Source organism: Neopelma chrysocephalum, unplaced genomic scaffold (assembly GCF_003984885.1).
Source record: "Neopelma chrysocephalum unplaced genomic scaffold, ASM398488v2 Primary Assembly neopelma1_63, whole genome shotgun sequence".
In the NCBI taxonomy this organism is placed as follows: domain Eukaryota; kingdom Metazoa; phylum Chordata; class Aves; order Passeriformes; family Pipridae; genus Neopelma; species Neopelma chrysocephalum.
The window spans coordinates 12331102-12346484 of NW_020897720.1; the positions used below are offsets into that span (position 1 = coordinate 12331102).

Genomic DNA, 15383 nt, shown 5'->3' on the forward strand with positions numbered 1-15383 from the left:
CAGAGCACACACCAGCCCCTCGGGCCGTGCATCGTGCGGTCACAGTGTCATCGACTGCAAGTTCCTGCTTTTAACTGGGTTAAACACCCATTTGTAGATGGTGTGAACCAGCAGCAGAGGGAGCCCAGTGATCGAGGGGTGGAGTTAATGGAACTAATTAACACTAAGATACTCTCATCAGTCTGATCGTTGGCCTTTATTGGGTATTTATCTGTCTCCTGGTTTCTTTTCAAGGCAGGTGTTTAAGTTATGGTTTATGCACACCAGTGCACATGTGTGATATTGGATCTAATTAGAAAAAAAAATACTAAATGATGCCAAAACTAATCCATAGCTGTCACTCAGATACTTGATTTACTGTGTTGCTAATTCTGCCTTTCTTGCTCCTGTGAGTAGGGCTGACCTTAGGACTTCAGTGGGCTCAGGCACTGATGGATTTCAGCGAGATCTTTTTGCTCAAGGTGAATCAGGGGGCACTTAATAATCCAGAATATCTGCAAGAGCTCATGAGGCTCCTCTCACAGAGCTGCTCTGATGGGTAGAGTGATACAACCAGTCTGAACTGATGCTGCAGCGAGAGAACTGTGGCCTGAAGGAATCCTTTAAGAACTGCTTGACTATGGAAAATGATGGTCCCTCTCCAAGAGAATTTTGTGGCCTTAAGGTAAGTTTCATCACAGCTGAATCAGCAAGGAGCTCACTGTAATATAAATGTTAATTCTTTTAAGTGGGGCATTGGTAAATTGCTCAAGTTAGGAAATACATTGCAAGGAATTTTATGTGCGAGTGTTAAAGCAAGGGTTTTAAAAAACTCAAAAGAAGAAAGGACTTTAGCAATAGAAGTAATTAATTATATTTAACTTGAACAAGAGGAAGCAAGGTGAGTTGTTGGACTAAATTGTTCTAAGTACTGTATTTAAATAGCCCAATATAAACTGATTACTTATGTTATCACTGTAGCATGGATGACAAATAAGTCTGGTTATTTTTTTATGGCCACACTGGAAAGTGATTTTTAAAATGTTTTAGTCTGAGAAGAGTTGTGTTCAATATTACCTTTAGGTCAATATAGGTCAATAAGACCTTTAGGCTTCTATGCACTGAGCTACAAAAGAAACTATTTGCAAGCACAGCTGGACAGAAATGACCACATCTGCTCAAGTGTGGCCTCGTGCTAGTGCAGAAATGTGGAGAAAGATATTGCTGCAATGAAGATGCAGACCTAATTTTCTACTCAAAGAGAAATCTGGGTAAGTAGCTAAAACAAAATTTACTCTAAATTCATAGTGTGTTTGTCTGATAATGGAGATTCTAAAAGGTCTATTGGCGGGACCAGTGGTGATGGTAGGAGCAAAAGCAATGATCTATGCTGGTGGTTTGGAGAATGCAATGCTTTTAGGAGAAATGCTAAATATGTATTTTATCTTGAACAGCAAGAGCAATCTCAGTGAAGACATCTTTGCAGCAAATCAAGTTTTCAACTGTTTTAGTGCTCATAAAAAAAAAAAAGAATTCCAGCTCTAGCCTTTTCCCTTGTTAAAATATGATTTCTGAGCTGGACTGGTACTAAACCAAAACAAACTGCATGCTGGGGCTGAAAGGAAGATGGTGGAGGCTTAGGATAAATTCAGGGTCCTTCCTTACAGTGTGAACAGTCTGTAACCTGCAGATTAACCAGGGCTGGGATCAGTGTAGGGTAGGAAAATCAAAAGGCCAGAAAACTGTGAGAGAGGCTGCTGAAGTTAGGAACACCACAGGGTTTACTTAGGGGAAGCTGGTGTTTAGGGAGGACATTCCATCAGTGGCTGAAATGGAAATGATTTTTTGGAGCCAAGGTTGGATGCCAGTGACTTTGAAACTGTGGATTAAAAAAGCAAGATGTTAATACTGTTTATAATTCCTTATTATTGATCTTTATGACTCTTGGAAGTGGTTTATTAGCATTAACACTATCATTAAGTACCTGTTAAGAGTATGCCTATGGAAGCATAATCCTGATTTTGCTGAATTAAATGTAAAAACTTCCTCTAAACTTGATGGTAACATGACCAAGACCTACAGAAAGAAGCCATCTGCAACAAAACACACAATTTTGGAAACTGCTGTTGGATTATTTTATATATCCACATGGGGATTATTTAATTTCAGAGACCCCTTAGATGCATCAGTTTGCAGATTCGAAAGGGCGATATTTTCATATTCCTCCTGTGATGCTGAGCATCTGCAGTGGTGAGCTAATACTATCAAATCCTTCTGAAAGTTCCTGTTCAGAAACCCATAGAAGATGGGGTTGATACACGTTGAGATCATGGCCACGAGGTGGCAGATGGTAAATGCCAGGTTGTGATTGCAGCTCATTAGCGCCTCGTAGTTCCAGTCAAAAACCACGTTGAATATATTGAGAGGCAACCAGCAAGCTGCAAAAGTCACAACAATTGATACCAGCATCATATTAATCCTTTTGCTTTCACTCAGCCTGCTCTCGTTCTCCCTCATCCTGTCTATTTTTAAGCGTCTCCTTCGAAGACACACAAATATCCTGAGGTAGCAGATAAAAATAAACCCCAGTGGGAAGCAGTACTGGAAAACCAGCAGGCTGGTGGTGAAAATCAGCCTCTCTGTAAGAGATGGCCATGCTTCGATGCAAGCAACCTTGTTCTTGTAGAAATCACTGTAGAAAGACAGGTGTTTGAAGGGCTCATCTGTTAATTGGTGAAATATTAAAAAAGGAAGGGATATGACGAGGGAAAGAGCCCAGATGAAAAGAATCCCCCAGTAGGCATGTGAAATATTAGGCTTCCAGCCACGTGGGTTCACAATTAACTGATACCTCTCCACAGCAATGAGTACAAGTGAGAAAATGGAGACTGAGACAGATAAACTTTGTGTGAAAGAACCCATTTTACACATTGCTTCCCCAAATATCCAGTGGTCCATTAAGGTGTATGCAACTGTGACAGGAATACACATGATACAGATCAAGACATCTGATAAAGAGAGGTTGGCAATCAAAATGTTGGTAACATTTTGAGCTTCTTTCCGTCTCTTTATTATAATAATCAAGCAAAGATTTCCAAAGAGCCCCACCAGTAAAACTAACGTGTAAGCTGTAATAAGCAAGAACTCTGCAAGGAAGGAAAGCTGGCATGTGTCAAAGTTCAAAAACTGAGAAAAGCTAAAGTTAGAGACAGTTTGATTGGACAGGATCTCACTGGGGTGCTGAATGGCTTTATCCATCGTGAGGCATCTCCCAACCTATGGACAAAACCTTGTGTTATTTAGAATATACTTGGTATGGAGCTTTTCAAAGTTGTGAGTGCTGTGGGTCTGTCATTGCAGTTGGTGTCCTTAAGGTTTTGAGCAAATTTGATTAATTACAGTGCTGGCAAAGTGAGTGGTTATTAGTGGGGTTATGTATATCTACGGATGGAGGTGGGTGTCACCTTTCTGAGGTTCTGCTCTGACACTGAGCTGGGACTGTGGTGTACAAGAAAGAGCAGTGATAGCAGCTCTGGTTAAAATTGTATGGGCATTTTCATACAAATCCTCTTCTACCAACTGTGGATAAAGTTTGATTTTCAGAACGAAATATTTTAAGATCTGTCTCTGCTGAAGATTTAGCAAGGTCAATGAATTCCAAGGAGGATAATTAGTTGCTTTTGTATTATCAGAAAAGAAGAACTGGGTCCTGCCATCACATTGCTAGCTTAGACATCACACTTACATTTTCTTTAGAACTACAAAGCAATGTGAGCTAATACACCAAATCCTCCTGAACTGATCAAAATTATGTATGCTTGAGCTCAAGTGGTATTCAACACCTCTATGAATGATATTTTTAAGGCAGTTTCCTGTTCTGCTGATGCACTGAAGGTAGCATGGCCTTTTTCCTCAATCTAACTCGAGAAAAATGTAAACCAAACAGATCAAATTGTAGTTGTACACACAATTGTTTCTCTGTCAGGAGTTACCAAGGGTTGTTTCATTTCCCTATGCGCTGTTCACTGTTGTACAAGTTTGACAAATGATGCCCTTACATTTTTTTGTGGTTAAATGCAACATTTACTCAAGAGACATGGAGTTGATTCTTCTTTCAGCTCCAACTTAAACAGGTGTCAAGCAAAAAATCTGATATTAGCACAGTTCTTTTGTTATAAAATTAATATTATTGAGAAGAATTAAGTTCAGCAGAATATCTTGGTGGGGTTGAATTTATCACCAAGTAAAAAAGTTAATCTTAAATTAAAGGCTCACCAGCTTTCTGGCCAGAAAGAGGTTATTTCAACCTGGGAAAGGAAAAAAGAAGGATGAAAAGAGTTACTTATAAAATAGGTATGTTCTACACATATACCTTTCAAAACTCAACTTTAACTCACCTTAATTCCTTTTTGAAGTTATTGGAAAACTACCTGGAAGGAGATAATTCTTCACCCCTAGTAATAGTGTTGAGAGCCTGTGGAGAAAGAATGAAGAAGCAGTGGGAAGTTAAAGAGGATGCATGAAAAGAAGAAGGGTTAGGTGGATGTTTTCTTGTTATTAGAAATAATTTGCTTATATGTAGAAGATTTGTCAACCTTGTCATAGAAATTATTGCCATTATCTAATCACTAAGGAATAAAAATAAATGTTTTGGTTGTGTGCACAAGATTAAACACCAAATCCAGGGTTAAAATGGGAATGATTCTGTAGCTGTTTGCCCCCAGACACTCAAAGAATATTCCAGCCAGAGTGATATCCTGGACTGCTTTATCCTGATACTTCTGCTTGACATAAGTTTGGATGCTTCAAATTAAGATTCTAAAAAAACCCAAACCCAAACAAAAGACAATACAACCACCTTTCAACCAGCATACTCCTGTTGGAGTGGGAAGTGGCTGTAGATTTATGTGACTCTACGTGGCCCTGATGTTCCAAATATGACTTAATTTGTGGTCAGGGCTGGCATTAAGCCCTGCAGTCTCCCTAAATAATGCACCTGGCTTGGTTACAGCTATATTGAGGGAATGGCATGGAAACCTGCACAATCATTCTGCAAAAGCCATTCAAGTCTGGTGGCTCAGATAGATTTTGTAGTCCCTTGCAGGTGTCCCTGCTCCAGCAGGGCAAGAACAAGAGCTGGGTACCCCACTGTGTGTGCTCCAGCCTCCAAAAACTCTTCTCCTAATGAGTCCAGGAGCAGGGACAGGGACTGTGGATCGAGCACGGTCACACCCAGTGGCTGGGCAGCAGCACCTCTTTCCTGGAATGCACTGCAAACCACTTTTCCCTGGAGCAGCACTAATTGCCTGGCTGGATTTGTCCCACTGAGGGATGAACGTGCTGAGAGAGCAAGAGGCAGTAAATGGTACATTTACCACCAACAGTGGCAGGTGTTGCCCCGATGAGCTTTGCTGCCACTGGAGAAGTGTGAGGCTCCAAAGTCTGGCTGCTTTGCCCCCAGGGTGATCCTTCTCTTTGCACTGCCTGTGGTGGTCACCTGGATCTGAGCCCTGGCCCTTGAGAAGAGCTCAGGTGTCAGCAGGGGAGCTGGCCTGGGAGCAGATCCCTTCAGAGACAACCTCTGCTCTTCCCTGCTTTTTATGTGAGCAGGAGAAGCTGTGGGGGCTCAAAGGCCATGAGGCTGAGCCAAGTTCGTCATATTTTATGCACTATTTGCTAAGCTTGGTTATTTATCCATGGTTGCACCACACAGTTTGATAGCAAGTGCTGAATGTCCTCTCCCAAGAATTCAGGGTGGCTGGTAGGGCTTCCTTGGCATTTGGGAAAAGTCTCTGTACTGACCTGATCAGTTCACTCACTACATCAGTTTTAAGCACACTCTCCATCTGCACTGTCCTTTTCTCAGGAAAAAGTGTAATTACTTTTCACTGTTTGGTTTGTCCTGGGAGTTAAAAAGTGCAGTACCTGCCATTCTGCAAGGCAATTGAAACATTTCCTTGGCAATAAAACCATTACACCTGTCTTGTTAAACAACTGGAGTATTCACAGCATTTAAAAAAAAGTTACTCTAATACTTACTGAATGGTGAACTATATTTTAATAAATACTGGCATTTTTAAAGCTAAAAAATGTTAGTGGAGTCAGTGTCCTTGAACCACAGCTACAGCTGATATCAGAATTGAAGCATTTAATGGAAAGAACTAATTACTTCAACCTCTAATTCATGCATTTTAAAAAAGATTCTCTACCACAGTGAGAGTTTAACACTATAAGCTGTTAGAGACCCCTCAGCCTAGTTGTTTCATTCCTCTGTCTGCAAAAACATCACTGAAACGTTCCTAAGCAAAAGAAAGGTCTAAAATAAAATGAGTTTTAAAAAGGCTTTCTTTCCTAAGTATTTGCTTACCTGTGATAAAGATGAATAGTCCCATCCCTTCAAGGTGACCAGTAAATATTTCAATTACAAACATTGTTAATTAAGTTCCAAAGTATTGCACAGACAACATGTGGAGGAGATTTCCCATTCAATTTTAAATATAGGAGGTCCAAAAGAAAATAATGTTTTAAAAGATACATTTCAGTAACTTTTGCCAGAGTTTTACAGATTTTCTGACTTCTTACCTGCTGAAAAATTCAAGTCATATCCACACTGCCTTTAACAATTTTCCTCTTCCCTTTTTGTGCTTACAGAGCCAGCAAAAACATCTTCTTTGTGTACCACAGAATCCGGAGCAAAGCCATCTGCTGCTAAAGCAATACTTAAACTCTCCCTTCTTCTCTCCCTGAAACAAACCACAGATCCACAATTTCCAAGTGTGCTGAATCCACCGGGCTGCAGGAAGGCTGCTGAGGAATAAAACAAGCTCTGGAATCCAAGAAGAGGCGAACAGCAGTGAGCAGGGAGGAGGAAGGACCAGTAGTCATGGGGATGGATTTTCCTCCACTGTGCAGTTTCCCTCCACCTTGTCAAACACCTTATCTTGCAATTTCGTTCTCAATTATTTAATCTGTTCTGTAGTACAAATGTTTTCCCTACGTTGGATTTCATATATAAATATCTGCAGATGGCATATTGCTTTCTGAACTGATATGACTGTACATTTACCTGCTTGGAAAGAACATGCACACCCTATTAAGTGTATCATTGGCCTAATTGCAATTAAGATAATGAGATTTTCACTATAAATTGATATTTTAGCTTATACTCCACAGATATAAAAATATTCCTGAAAAGCAAAGCATGGCACATTGCATTAGCACATGGTGAAAAGGGGCATTATTTTTATTATTGTTTTTTTCAGTAAAAATTCATATATTTTGCAGTCACTTATTTACAAATATTAGTATTCAATTCAGTGTTTCCCTACTAAATATTAGAGTGGACATTTATGGGATAGGAAAGGAACTGTTTTTCTTAGGATGTGGTAAGTTGCTGTATAAACTCTTGAATTAGTACCTGGGTCCACTTAAGCTCTAATATCTCAGTCTGTTCTTTTTTGAGAGAGAATGATTTTTGAATGGCAGTGGCAGGATTGTTGGGATGAGCAATACTGATTAAACTGCAGTTTAGAACTAGTTATCTGGAAATATTGTTGGTTGTCATGCTACTGTATTTGCAGAAACTAGGGGTGGGGTGGAGGGAGCCTCTGTCATCCCCAGACAAACCTCCTGCTTCTCATATATTTCTGTCTATCCATGATGTGTTTGTCCAGCCTGTTTTTTAACCATCTGTGGTAATCCTACATGTGGTAAGCCTAATTTACTGTTAGGAAGACTCCTTAACACCTCCCCCTAAAACTTCCTTCTCTTTAGTTTAGCCCATTGCTTTTTATTCTAGGTGTGATCTGGCAAATCTGACATTTTAACCAAAAATGCTACAATCAAGCAATGTGAATATACTTTCCTAAAGCATTTGTAGAACTTGCTGGTTTTGGTTATGTCAAAAATACTACAAAAACAAAGCTTTGCCAAAGTACTTCAGAAATTCTGCTTCTGGTTGTACCATAACCCAAGGAAGTGAATCAGGACTTGAACATGCAGCGTGCCAGACAGGCGTCAGAACAAGCCATAAAAATGCATTATGTGTTTATAAAGGGAATAAGTCAACAAAATTAAAAGATGTTCTGATTCTATTTAAAAATTTCAAAGGTCAATTTGCTTATTGACATACGCCTCTGTTTCTAATATAACTCTGTGCAGCCCTTCTTCTGGAGTGTTTGAAGTGGGATCCCTCGGTTTTACGGTCACACCAACCTGCTGCCTCGTGTGGATTTAATTGTGCTGTAACCTGTTGGGAGTTAGATCACATCCAGCATCAGAGGCCTGTGGGTGTAGCTGCTCCTGGTGTGTTCAAGCCCGATGTCAAAGGTGTGTACGCTGAGTGGGACCTATGGCTGTGCAGGAGGGATCGTGGTACATTGTTTTCAGGCAAATGCTGGAGTGTCTGTTTGCAAAACAGGTTAATGGATACCAGAATTGTGTTTGCTTTTTAGCAATGATCATGTTGTTTCTAAAGTGCTCAGTATTAAGTGATGGGTGAAGCACCATAATAGACAGTTTTTGAAAGTCTAAGTTTGTCGTAACTTCTGTTGCACTGACAACAATGCGTTGGTGAAAAATTCTCTAGCATGTCAGTCCTTCGAGTTCTCCTTTTGCTTTGGCATTTACATGATTCCTTGCCCAGCAGGAATCTTGGCTGGTGGTTGATCACTCTAAACTTTTGCTGTTGCTTAGTTGCTTCTCTCATGTAGCTGTGCAAAAGTGCTTGTTCCTGGTGCAGCCCCTTCTTCAGAAAGCAGGATTTAGTATAGATGTGGAATTTCTCAGCTTCCCAGGTGAAAGAGTTCTTTAACAGCAGATCAGCCAAGAGCTGGTTCAGTGACCTGTGACATCTCTGAAGGGTCATGGAATCACAGAGTGTTAAGGGTTTGATCCCTTAAAGATCACCCAGTTCCACCCCCTGCCATGGGCAGGGACACCTTCCACTAGCCCAGGTTGCTCCAAGCCCCATCCAAGCTGGCCTTGGACACTTCCAGGGATCCAGGGGCAGCCACAGCTTCTCTGGGCAACCTGTGCCAGGCCCTCCCCACCCTCACAGGGAAGAATTCCTTCCCAATATCCCATCTAACCCTTCCCTCTGTCAGTGTGAAGCCATTCCCTCTTGTCCTGTCCCTTCAGGCCCTTGTCCAAAGTCCCTCTCCAGCTCTCCTGGAGCTTCTTTAGGCAGTGGAAGGGGCTCCAAGGTCTCCCCAGAGCCTTCTCTTCTCCAGGCTGAACACCCCCAGCTCTCCCAGCCTGGCTCCGTAGTAGAGCTACTTGGAGCATCCAGCTTTTGGAGCATCTTCATGGCCTCATCTGGACTCGGTCCAACAGGTCCACATAGTTCTTACCTTGGGAGCTCCAGAGCTGGAGGCAGCACTGCAGGAGGGGGTCTCAGAGGGGCAGAATCCCCTCCCTCACTGCTGCCTTTGCTGCAGCCCGGGACACGTTTGCCTCTCTGGGCTGCAAACACACATTCCCAGCTCGTGTTGAGCTTCTTGTCAACCAACACCCCCAAGTCTTTCTCCTGGAATATTCCCTCCTAATGAGCACTGTTCTTTATAGCACTTCAAAGAGGCCCAGAAAAATAAACAAGAATAATTGGAAATCTCCTGTGTTAGTGTCGGATGTGCCGGTTAATGCCAGGAAAGTAAGATAATGTGCTCTGATGGAGGAAAAACACAGTCCCTGCACATTTCCCTGTTTTGTGGAGAGATCAACACCCTGCTAAGGGATCTTCAGTAAATAGCTTCTAATGTGACCAAACTAGCAACACCTGAATATCAGCTAAGTATGCACTGTAATTTTTTCCCAATGTTGTGTATGTGTAAGTTTGAGCACTGCTCCATGATTCAGAATTTTTTTCCTAATTGGAAAAAAATTATCACAAAAATCACTCGTGTTCACTACCTGGAGTTTAGGTTTCACTCCATTATACTGCATAGCTCTAGAGGACTGCTTTGCCACATTCTCATTCTGATTCTTAATTCTGATTCTCAATTAGCTCATGCCTAGAATGAAAAGTCAACTGTTTGAAAATCTGATTTAACTATAAATGAGTTATTTATAATGGCATATTCATTTTTAAAGTTATGTCATGCCATGAACTGTTGCCATTTATTCAGTTGGCACAGAGATGGAGATGGATATACTCCCTGGCTGGAAGGTTAGCATCTTGATTTTTTGGGTCAGCCAAGTCACTGTTCTCACTGAAAAACAGATAAGATATGTGAGTAATTGTAATAGGAGTGTGACTGTGTTAACTCATATTTCATAATAGATTCCACTTTCCAAACCCTGTCTCAATTCTTTGTAGCTTTCTAGAACTTCTCCAGCTGATTTTTACCCAAAGTGATCTCTGCCAAAAAATGAATTATTTCAATAGCTCACAGACTTGGGAGGAATATGATAAAATGTATCTCTGGTGTGTTTTTTCCCCATTCTACAGTCTTTTTATAACAACACTGTGAGCACCAAACCCTGCTGTTCTCATGCCATGATATTTTTCAGTGTCCTAATTGTTAATTAAGAAATACTTATATAATCAAAAGGTTTTTCCTGTTAATCTGTTTCAATTTTCCAGCATGTTTCAAACTGTAATAGCAGTTTTGATTTTCTGAACTCGAAATATGAATTCTAGATTGCTATTTTGTGTCTAGGAAGGCTCACTTCCCACCACCTCATTTTAAAATTCCTTGAATAGCACGGATGTCTTACAGCTAATTCCAGGCAGGTACTTACTGAGCTTCATGGCACAACTCTGCCTGCTGTGTTCAAACAAAGCTAAATGTCAGTCATGCAAAAGCTCCACAAAACCACCCTACAGAGGTTCTGTGGAATGAGAAATAGATGGAGTCTAGGAATAGCTAAGGGAAAAAAATAAAAAGCAAGTAGATTTTAATTCAACTGGAAAATACATAATGAAAGATTTGCAGATGAGGAAGATCAGAGCGTGGCCGAGATTGCTGCTGGCTCCAGGTCTTCCCTTGGCAAAAGTTATGTTCCTGGACTAAGATACAGTGAAAGATCTCCCCTCTCACATCTGTCACAGCATTGCTACGTTCTTTGATCCTTCACAAGAACCTTGACTTTTCAGACCGTATTTTGCTGCCTTACTTTCATCCTATCACTTCAAATTATGACCAGCTTTTATATAAAATTTTAGGAAAGAGAAGAAAGGAAATCAAGCATTATTACAGAAGAGTGAAAAGATGAAAGAGGGAAAGAGAAATTGAACTTCAGAGGCAAGAGGAGGGAGGGCAGGATTTAAGGAAAAATGGTAATGTAAGTCCAAAGAAAAGGATGCAAATTCAATTCTCCGGTGACTTCCCACTTCACCCTTCACAAAGCTGTGTTTCTCTCTTCAGCAAACTCCCCTTACAAAGAGCTCAGGGAAGATTTTGTTCAGTAGATAAACTTTGATACCACTTACTGAAGAAATAGTTCCTGTGGGTTATTCTGTAGTTACCTTTTTATCTGTAAATATCTTATTTTGCATTGAGCAGATACAAGAGAGGGGGGTGTTTTATTCCCCATCAGAATTCACACAGGGCAGATATTTTTATCCTGAGGAGTGTCGTGTTCAAACTTTAGGGAGACAAAGGACTATCCAGTTCCCTCTCAGTGCTTTTTAATCAATCTTTTTCAACAAAAACCCCTCTCCCAACCAGTGCTAATTCATTAGTCTCCAAAGTAAGATCACAGGTTTGATGTTCATGCAGATTAAAGTAAAAACAGCTGAACAGAGTGAAAGATAAACCTTTGATAAAAAGGCAAGAGCTCTCTCAAAAACAGCTGTAGATCTTCCACAAGTTTTCACACCTGTAGCTAAACCAAGGTGCCAGGATGGGGAAGCTTGTGGTGCTGCTGGATGTTTTACCCAAAATGTCTTCTTATGACCTGCACTCTCTGCCTGAGGTATTGGTTTGGCTAAGAGTGGGGCTTCTAAAAGTCTAATAATATCTTAGAAATGATGAGATTAAAAACCCTTGCCTGAATGTGTGCAGATCTCAGGGTGATGTGGGAAATTATCATTGAATCTCCCACATTCCCAGCTGTTTCCACCTGTGCACAGTTAGAAAAACCTGGGTGAAATGTGTGCATAGCTAAGATGGTGTTGTTATAGCCAACGCAGAACTAATTCAGCAAACTGTCTGCAAGAAGGATTCCTGTGGGCTTCAAAATACTTTCTGTCTACTGAAAGGTAAAACCAGACCTAAGTCTAGAGGACTGCACTATAGTAAAAAACATACTTTAACTCATTAAAAATCCAAGTGATATACTTAAATTGTTCTATATCAGCATGGTTGGCTTCCAGAGTCAACAGGTGTTGATTCATTTTTTTTTAAACAAAGATGTTGAAACAAGTTAAAAGAATATGATTTTGTGTTTATATGAAGGTTTAGATAAAATATTTATAAGAACTAGTTTTGACTAATGTTCTTCTGTTGCCCCTCATGCTCTTTTCCAAAACTTCATTGTTCCTTTTCTGTCTTGGCAGTTTGAACTCATTAAGGAGCATGACAAGAGGATGTTTCTTTACTGACATAAAATTGATATAAACAATTCCTTAATAACTTATTTTGTATCATCTTTTACTAAGAATATAGAGTAGCATAGGAAGCCTAGTGCTGGAAAGGGACTGTTCAGATGTCTTTTTTATGATCTCTTAAGCAGTGATGCCCTCCTGTGGACTCTAGACAGTATGATTTCTACTGGAATAACTGGAAAGTTGTAGGCATGAAAATGATGTGGTTTCTTTCTAACACTCAAATTAAGGACACTCTAACTAAAATATCCTATGATGACATTTAACATAGGGCATTATTTGGCCAGTGCTTCTGGTTTGAGAAATACATTTCCTTTAGGTGGATGACACGGGTGGAGCTTTTATCTGAAAAAGTGCCTAAATTTAGAAACTTCAGGTGCTTATACAGTGATTTTTATTTATTCTATAGGTTGCTATCAGAGTTGAAACAATGTTTTGCTGCAACTGCCCTGTCAGAAGGGGAAAAGCACATATTTCTTTTGCATGGTGCTTTCCTAGGAATTTTTAAGCACATAGGAGAGGGTTATGCATTTACTCATTTACAGTTAGAAACAGTTCAAAGGTATGGTGGAAAAGGGCATTTCAGGAGCAGGGAAAGCCACCTAGTTCATAGGAATGTGTATAATAAGTGCCTGGCTGCACAGATCAGGTGACTGGATGCCTCACCAGGCATGAATCCAACAGGAATTGCAGAGGTCCAGCTGGAATCTCCACAGCAGCTCAGATGACCTGGGAAGTATGAAAGTCTGGGAGACTCAGAAGAAACTGATGCTCAGCTGTCTAGGAAACCTGCATCCCCAGGGCACAGGACACCAGGTCAAGTGGAGTTTGGCCTTTCTGTAGTATCAGAGGAGACATTTTCACCTGCAAGTGATGGGAATGTTTGTCTGAAAGCCATTTTCCTTTCATTAATCAACCAAGTCAGAAGTGCAAACAAAGAGGAAGAATTTGGGCTACACTTGAGTTGTGTCAGTGACTTATTTTTCCTACTGATTTACTCACATCTTAAAGACCCTCATGTCCTCCTCCTGATGCAAGCAGTGACTCCTTTCTTTGATCTCTTCCTTGGCCTACTTGTCTGTCTTGTTCTCAGGCAGAGAAAGTGAGGTGCAAACAAGCCTTCTCTGTCTTTGTTATCCATTGAGGCCACGAGAAGCTCCTCTGAAATTTTCTTCCTTTTTGCTGTAAATTATTATGGGTCTATAAAAATCTCATAGATTTTCTACATGAAACATATTAATTTTTCTGGCAAAGGGCCACACAGTTTTTACAATAACTAGTAGGCAAAATATAGTTTTGTGTTTCCTGTAATTGTGTGGAGCTTGCAGACAGCCTCTGGGAAGAAGCTTTTTATTTAATAGAGTAGGATATATTTGTTTATTTTTAAACCACAAACACTTCAGTGACACTATGAGCACATTCTCTTTTCTACCAGATAAAATGATTGTGTCTGTTCATGCATTGAGATAAATGGATTTAAACATGTTGACATCACGTTCAGCCTCTCTGGACTTCCTCTGGGGCTGTGGTTAACCAACCTTCCAGCACAGTCAGTGTTACACTTGTGTCTGCCAGTCTCCAAGGAAGCATTTCCAATTCATCTCTATCGGGGAATGTTGCAGTTCTGCTTCCTTCCTCCTGCCAGCACCAGCAGATCATGCAAAAAAAAAAACTGTTTCAGAAAGCTGAGGCAGCTGAAAACTAAGTTCTTTTTAGTGATAAAATTATTTTTGGCTGTCTCAGTTCTCTTAAGTGCATTGCTGTGTGTATGCACAAGCATCAAGGCTGGCACACGGGAAGAGGCAGGATTCCAGGGCTGGAGCAAATCAATCCCAGAGCATATCAGCTCAGACAACTGTGGAATTACATCCTGACACGGTGCCCAGTGCAAAACTGTAACGCTGGGTGAATTGAACCACACTGTGAACTGACCTTCAAGGAAAGAACATTTCACCGCAAAAGCCATTCTTAGCTCCTGGGTAATTTTTAACATAAACCCCAGTGGCTGTAAGACAAAAAAAAAAAAATCCTGTATCTGGTGAAAAATTCACTAAATTTGAAAGTAGTGCTGCAGTCTTCATGCTGGCAATGTTTAAGGTACTATTAAAGTTAAAAAAAAAAAAAGAAAAAAAGGAAAAGGAAATTGATCTAGCTATTAGTCATTTCATAGGGCTCACATACCCCCTTGAACTCTAGTTATTTCTCTGAGAAAATACCTCCTTTTCAGAGATTTAAGGATGAGGAGGCAGTGATAGAATTGGAAAGAGGATTGGGAAACGGGGGAGGAAACAGGAGCTGGAAAAGTGAGAAAGAATCACAGAGTCGTTTGGGTTGGAAAAGCCCTCCGAGCTCATCGAGTCCAGCTGTTCCCCCAGCGCTGCCAAGGCCACCCCTAACCCATGTCCCGAGGTGCCACATCCACACCTCTGTTAAATCCTCCCAGGGACGGTGACTCCACCACTGTCCGGGGCAGCTGGGCCAGGGCTGGACAGTCTTTTCTGTGAAGAATTTTTTCCTGATATCCAATCTCGCTCTCCCCTGGCACAGCCTGAGGCTGCTCCCTCTCATCCTGTCCCTTGTTCCCTGGGAGTAGAGCCCGACCCCCCCCGGCTCCCCCCTCCTGTCAGGGGTTTGCAGAGCCAGAAGGTCCCCCCTGAGCCTCCTTTTCTCCAGGCTGAGCCCCCCCAGCTCCCTCAGCCCCTCCTGCTGCTCCAGCCCCTTCCCAGCTCCGTTCCCTTCCCGGGACACGCTCCGACCCCTCAATGTCCTTCTGAGAAAACAGACCGGGCAGTTGGGGGTGTGTTGAAAAGGGATGGATGGACACAAAGGGGGGAAGAGCCATCGCTAAGAGGGAGAA

General features: G+C 41.2%; 1 protein-coding gene and 1 long non-coding RNA gene across 3 annotated transcripts; one reads left to right on the forward strand and one right to left on the reverse strand.

Annotated features, from left to right (window-relative positions):
* Window positions 1–101: 101 nt before the first annotated feature.
* LOC113967372 lies at window positions 102–13009 on the forward strand. Of its 2 annotated transcripts, XR_003534141.1 has the most exons (4): window positions 104–664; window positions 1090–1250; window positions 6631–8307; window positions 12936–13009. It is a non-coding gene; the product is annotated as an uncharacterized LOC113967372 (long non-coding RNA). The 2 variants fall into 2 exon arrangements; XR_003534140.1 differs by lacking the exon at window positions 12936–13009 and having other exon boundaries at window positions 102–664; window positions 6631–8583.
* Window positions 1244–6666, reverse strand: LOC113967368 (neuropeptide Y receptor type 6-like). Its single transcript, XM_027682911.1, has 4 exons — window positions 6562–6666; window positions 4377–4453; window positions 4255–4286; window positions 1244–3255 (listed from the first exon to the last, which is right to left on the reverse strand). Exon 4 carries the CDS (start codon window positions 3235–3237, stop codon window positions 2116–2118), a length of 1122 nt encoding a protein of 373 aa, XP_027538712.1. The 5' UTR covers window positions 3238–3255; window positions 4255–4286; window positions 4377–4453; window positions 6562–6666; the 3' UTR covers window positions 1244–2115.
* Window positions 13010–15383: the final 2374 nt, after the last annotated feature.

Coding starts and splice junctions, on each gene's coding strand:
- LOC113967368 (XM_027682911.1), bottom strand. CDS start 3,237: ATGGATAAAGCCATTCAGCACCCCAGTGAGATCCTGTCCAATCAAACT.